Consider the following 6,695-nt stretch of genomic DNA (forward strand, 5'->3'; position numbering starts at 1 on the left):
GACTAGGTTGGCTGTAGTGCAAAAACTCCCGGAAATCCCACAGATAAGATCATCATGTAATGTTTGGAGAATCTCCATTCACATACCTCTTGCAACTATTAGCTGCGTCACATGTTAAGCAGAGCACTTGTACAGGTTGAAGCAATAGTATAGCACTCTTTCTCATACCTGCAATTGATCAAACAATTCCCCAAGGTTACATACTTCCATACTATGTTCACTGATCTGTGATAGATGCATTTCTCCTTGCTAGACAGCAAATAGTGCCAAAACCAGGCCTTTATACTCTATTCCTGCAGCTTTTCTTTTGTCAGATTCAGTATACATTCAGCATCAGAATATTCAATAGCTGTGTGGCTCATTGTCAAAGCTAAGACTAGTTTTGACACCAACATTATGTGGGAATTCTAGACAATCTACAAATGTATAAGCTCTCATCTACCAATGAGAAAGCAAGTTTGCATTTCTTGGTTGGCCCATTCAGTGGTGTACAGTGAAATTGTACCCTTACAATATTGTGATCATACTTTCCAGTTCTCTGAAGTTCATCAACCACTTCAACAATGCATGAAACATCTGTAATATGATGAAAAGATGAGAAAACTTCAGACTTTCTTCTTATTGCTGGGGTCAGGGCAGTTTACCACTGCACATATTTTAGCAGGATCTGCAGATACTCTACCTATATTAACTAGAAATCAGAGAAACTTTACATGCAAAAACATATGAGAACACCCTAGCCTCAGTTTCACACATGTGGGTGGAAAACATTGAAATATCATATACAGGTTTTCAACTGCAACACGAAATGTGTGTCCAAACAACTGAATGCTGTTGATATAAATTAAACACTGTTCTCATTGTAACTCACAACATAATACAAATTCCATCAGCCACTTGAAGGTAGCTTGGCATATTAGAGGTGGAATGACATGATCAAAGACTCATACAAGCCTTTTGGAATGTTAAGAAAAGTCTTCATTTACTTTCATTGTCTTCCTTGACTTACCACTAGTTAGAGGTGAGATCTAATATATAAAACAAATGGGATTCTTTCGTTGCATCAAAACATTTGTCTGTGCATGGAATTGAAATACATCAATACACATTACCATGTTCACCCATCTGAAGTCCACACAGAATCTCAATGTATCTGTTTTCTTTTGGACAATCACTAAATATGATGATCAAATATCTCTGAAGATTGAATAATTTTGTCCTTAGTATCTGATCTACCTTGGTGCTGGCTACAATCCTGGTGCTCCAAGGAAGGCTGTGCAATGATTGTTTTATAGGTTGGGTATCTGATATCTATATGATGCTAGGTGATGTTTATTCTTTCTGAAACAGTGACAATCTGTTTTGGCACATACACTGATGAACACCATTAGTAACCAACTGAGCTAGACTGTTCACAGAATTTATGATCAGTGGACTCAGTGTACTGGCAACCAGGATTTTGTTTCCCAGTGCAGTTTGGCTGAAGTAACACTAGCTATTCCATTATTTTTGTAATTTCTTCTTTATGCACTGTACCTATCATTGTTCCAGCCAAATTCTCTACGGCTTGTATACCATAATTACAAACCATAACTGGAATATATTTTGATCACAGAGATATCTGCCTTCTTGCCAAAAACCAAAGTGTTTCTAACATCACTTTAACATCATTGTCAGTTGATGGCACTACCACAGATTGTGATGGTAGTTTACCACAAAACACCACTTGTGTATTAGACAGAACTGAAGAGTTTTAGCAGCACTTGTAGCTACTAAAAATTCACCATCATATCCATGTAATTTCCCACGCACATATCAATCCATACTTAGCTCTGTAAACATCGTAGACAGGTGGCTATTTTTTTTCACAAATTAGTGGCCACATCTGATCAGGGGAAAATAAATGAATACAGTTGCTCACTGTGTGGTACAACTATTGTGCTGTAAAATAAAGGAAAGCCTAATATTAAATAGTCAAATGACACAACCAGCAGACCAAAGAACATTGAAAAGACAGACGTGACTTTTACAACATGTTTAAAATCTTTCAAAACAGAAACAAAACTTATTCTCCTCAAGAGCACCAAAACTGCATTCACAAAGCCAATTTTTCATAAGATTAGCAGCTGTTATTGTGACTCAGACATATCAAAACTTCTAGAAGATTAAATGTATCAGCTGTTAATAGAACTTTGCGTATTGAAAAAACAACAACATTACTACAAAACATTCAAAAAATAACCATTTGGATAAAACATATTTTCATTATATATAAAGAATTATATGAGGGTAAGAAAATGCAATTCAACTACTTAATAAAAGTTGGGTTGTCACTTGCAAGAGTCTATTAAAAAAGAATATTGTCAGGCATGAATTAATCATAAAATTTAAAACATGGGCACTGTCAAGGAGTATGACTGGGTGCAAACGACCACCTTTTGAAGCTCAATGGCAGTCTGATAGTCACAGAACATTATATATAGTGTTACAAAAGCTTCCAAATGTAGTGTTATAATCTTAACTTCATTTTCTAAGGTATTTCTGCTATGTGACATGAACCTTGCAATGGACTACTACTGACTCATGGCTTAATTAAGTCTACATGTGTTATCAATTTCAGAAACGACCCCTGGCAATGCCCCTGTTAAAGCAATCGTTCCCAACCACTGGTTCTCAGAAACATCTAATGAAAAAAAAAAAGAAGAGAGAGAGAAAAAAAAATGCAGTTTAATGTTTGTGAACTTTATAATTTGTATACGTGTTAGAAACAGGCAAAAAGTGTTGTGTCCTTCTTCATTCATTAGTAAGCCTTATAGCTTTCAGTTTAAAGCTTCTTGAATTATTTAATTTTAAATGGAAACAACTCTTTTACCAAACTTTTGGCCCGCTAGTGCAAAACCCCTTTAATAGGTATAACAATTTACATTCTCTGTACATCATATCTATGGCTCATATTTAGTGTGAGTCTATAGGTTTATATATATATACTCCCAATATTCCATAAAGTTTCTACTGATTTTTCCAGTCCATTGAAAAGGTTGGGAACTATTCACTTAAAACAACTATTAACAAAAATATTAGCTAATGATTATGAACTTGGAAAACAATATTGCTGCGTGTCAGGTTTATAGAAAATTCTTATGCTAAAAAAAAAGCTATGAAAAAAAAGCTGATGCTTTACACTTCAAAAAATGATTCAGAATAAACTTTAAACCAAAATTGGACACATAGAATGTCATAAAAATGAAAATGATTCACTTGCTTAGAAGGAAAAAATTTTCTCTAAGTTTTACATGAAAAAAAAACCTTGTAACTACTACAGGAAATATGTCTTTAATCTCATGCCTAATAGACAGACTATCAATATCCATGTATGCATAAGATGAAACTGTCATAAGTAGTGTTCTAATAAAACAGATACTGCCTTAATCTGAGAACTTCAATTTCAAGGATTTCTTTCCAAATGATCACAATAATTTTTTCCAAAAAAAATTGGCTAATTCTGCCATATGTCCAAATCCATATTAGCTGGTTGGAAATTTCACTCTAAACTAAAAACAACTTTTATAGACAACTGTGTTAAACATATTTATTTGACTCAATAGATAACTTAGATCAATTTGATATATATTTATCCTCACAGCTGTAACTGTAAGAGATAAATCTCCATCTCTATTTTATATTTCAAATGGTACTGGTCAATTAGTCATATTGGGGTTTCCTCGAAACATCATCAAACTGCAACAGAGCAGTTACAGATAACGTTACAAGGTTACAAATTAAGAAATAAATGTATGATGACAATTGATTACCTTATTTTCCTAAATTTCACAAAACAACATCACCACATTCTAAAGGTGAATTCAGCCAACAACAACAACAACAAAAAGTTTGACAACTTACAAACTGTTCAGCAATACAAGCTTAGATATTTTTCAGTTTAAAGTTTCCACAACAGTTTATAATAATTCAAGAGATCAAACCACTAGGCATGTTTGTGAAATGAACTTTGATGACAAATCAAGAAGCATTATTAATAGTTAAAAACAAGTTACATCTGCGTCTGATTCATTTGTGAAAGTTGGTGCTAAGAAGCCTACAGGTTTGTTGCTAATTCAAGCATATAACATCTAAAAACTGATTTGTAACAAATTTTGTACTTTTTTTGAGTCTGTTTTACCTTCTGCAGCTCAAAGTTTTTACACATTTGTAAATCATTATTAGTTCAATAACCAAAAAAATCTGAATTTTATAATAGAACAAGGAAATCTCAAAGTTTTTTTTTATTTTTCTTGCTCAAACAGCTGTTATTTTTTATTCTATCATTACAATATCATGTTCTTCAATAATGCACTCAATTTCTAATTATAAGCATTATCTGATAATGTGACTTACCTATAAATAAGCTCGCAAAATAATCCAAGTAGCGCAACCTGCAGTTGAGAATCTAAATAACAAATATTTATTTTAGTAGTATGTACAAGTTGAACACAACAAAAAAAAGTCATTCTGCTAATTTCTAATCAAATACCAATTGAAAGCAGTTACTTGTACATAGTGAAACCTGATTAATTGAAAAACACATTTGTAATGAACTAATTATTGAGACATACAGATAGTCAAATCAGTCATTCTGAATTTAATGGACACTATTAACAGTATGCATTATCTATCAATAAATGTAATGGTTCAAACCAGTACAGACTGGCATGTAACTAGTAAAAAACAGCAAATGTATATATATACAATAAACTTATTTATAAGTCATCAATAATTACACAAGTTGCATAATCAAAGTGCCATTTCATTATCTTCACATAAAACTTCATTTTGTTCAAACTAATTATGTATTTACTTCCAGAACACAAAGTACAACATGTTGGTCACATATACAACAAATTGCTTTCCAAAGAAGGTTGTAATCACAGTTTGCTTCTGTACGAAATTTTTTTTCTTTTGATGCATCTCAACAGCTTTAAGCAAATAACACATAACATCATAATCATCTTAACATAAGTAAATGTTTTGGTCAGACAATGTGATTATGTCTTTAAAACTAGACCGTGCTATATTCAGACTGACTGGCTCAACTGGTGGATCATTTTCAGTGTCAGATTCATTGTCCCCAAACTCTTGGAGAAATACAATGGAAACAATGTGTTCATCAGAAGTCTTGACCAGTTTATTCTGGTGCATCAATGTATAAGTTTCACAAGCAATCTCATTAGTGACTTCTGACTACTCAACAGGCTCAAGAGTTTCATTACAAAAATTTGGGTAATGAAAAAAAACTATATTATAACTGTACAACAAGACTTTGTCATCCTCAGGTACAATTAGTTTACAGAGATACATGAGTATATGTACGCAGTATAGAACAAAGAGATCACACGACAGGATATTGCTTCATAGTCTAATATAGGTATCTTGGTACCACAGGGTGTTGATTTAGGGTGGGGTTGTTTTCTTCAATTGAGATAGCTTCTTTTATTTAACCTTTATTGATGTTAGGTTCTTTGTTTAAAATTACAGTGTTTTGAATGGATATACTGTGGTTTTTTTGTGCTGCAATGGTGGTAAATATGAGAGGGTTTTTTATTATGTTCAGTGAATCTGATTTCCAATTTTCTACCTGTTTCTCGGATGTAAAATTCTAGACAGTTATTGCATGTTATTTTATAAATGAAGTTGGAATTGTGTGATTCTATGTAATTTTTATTTAATAATGATTTTAGTTTAGTACCAGGTTTTTGGGTGAATTTGACATCAACAGAAATTTTATTTTTAATGGAAAGTTTTTTTCCAAGTGTTAATTATTTTTGAGCTGATGTCTTAACTAACCAAACCACACTGGAAGTGGGGAGGACGAGTGGGAAATGTGAGAGGAGATAGTATCTATTGGAAATACATTTTCAGTTTAAGAAAATATTAACTTCTGATATGATATCTTACTTCCACTCACAAAAAGCTAGAATCCCACACTGAACTGGTGGAGAGCCGGTGAGAACATGATCTATCCAGTAGGAAGCACCCAAAAGAAGACCATGAGATGTGATAAGGAATTAAAAATAACACACCTGTGGGAGACGACATATACTCTTTGTCCTTTAGTAATGTGTCGCCAAAATGTAAAGAGTGGGAACTTGGAGGGGTCTCCAAAAAATACAGAAATAATGGGACCCCCTGGTGCAGAGTGGCTATGGGCACAATAGACCATCAATGGGAGTTTAACCTCAACCTACACCATCTGGAATTGTACATCAGATTCAAAAGATTCCTCTACCTTTCACTTCAAAAATGGGTACAGGCAGGGAAGAGGAGCTCCCACACCAAAAACCCATCTCTGTATGTGCACACCTACAACACAACCAAGGAATCATACAAAACTGACTACTTAGTACTAGTGTTTCCTTGTAATTCATTTGTACATGATAAAAATGTGTCAACCATAAATGCACATAGATGCTTGTTATGTATTTTCAGTCTCAAAACATTCATATTGGCACTCATTCTACCAGAATACTCATAAATATTCCCTTACTACAGAAAATGTTCTAGTGTACATCCATTTTCTGTGAATGTGTTTTACTTTTATCACGACATCCAGCATCTGGTGGAGATCATGCTAATACTTTCAGTAACAGCAGCTAATTTGGAGGGGGGGGGGGGTCAGTGCTTGAAAAAGAATCAAGAGC

General features: G+C 33.5%; 1 protein-coding gene across 1 annotated transcript in view; it reads right to left on the reverse strand.

Annotated features, from left to right (window-relative positions):
- Positions 1–4,391: 4,391 nt before the first annotated feature.
- The window catches only part of LOC106473425 (general transcription factor IIH subunit 4-like), a 46,906-nt gene continuing 44,602 nt past the window's right edge, over positions 4,392–6,695 (reverse strand). Inside the window, exon 10 of the mRNA XM_013934106.1 lies at positions 4,392–4,447. Within this exon, the coding sequence (XP_013789560.1) occupies positions 4,392–4,447 (56 nt within the window). The remainder of the gene's footprint in view (positions 4,448–6,695) is intronic.

Source organism: Limulus polyphemus, unplaced genomic scaffold, assembly GCF_000517525.1.
Source record: "Limulus polyphemus unplaced genomic scaffold, Limulus_polyphemus-2.1.2 Scaffold6162, whole genome shotgun sequence".
Classification (NCBI taxonomy): Eukaryota; Metazoa; Arthropoda; class Merostomata; order Xiphosura; family Limulidae; genus Limulus; species Limulus polyphemus.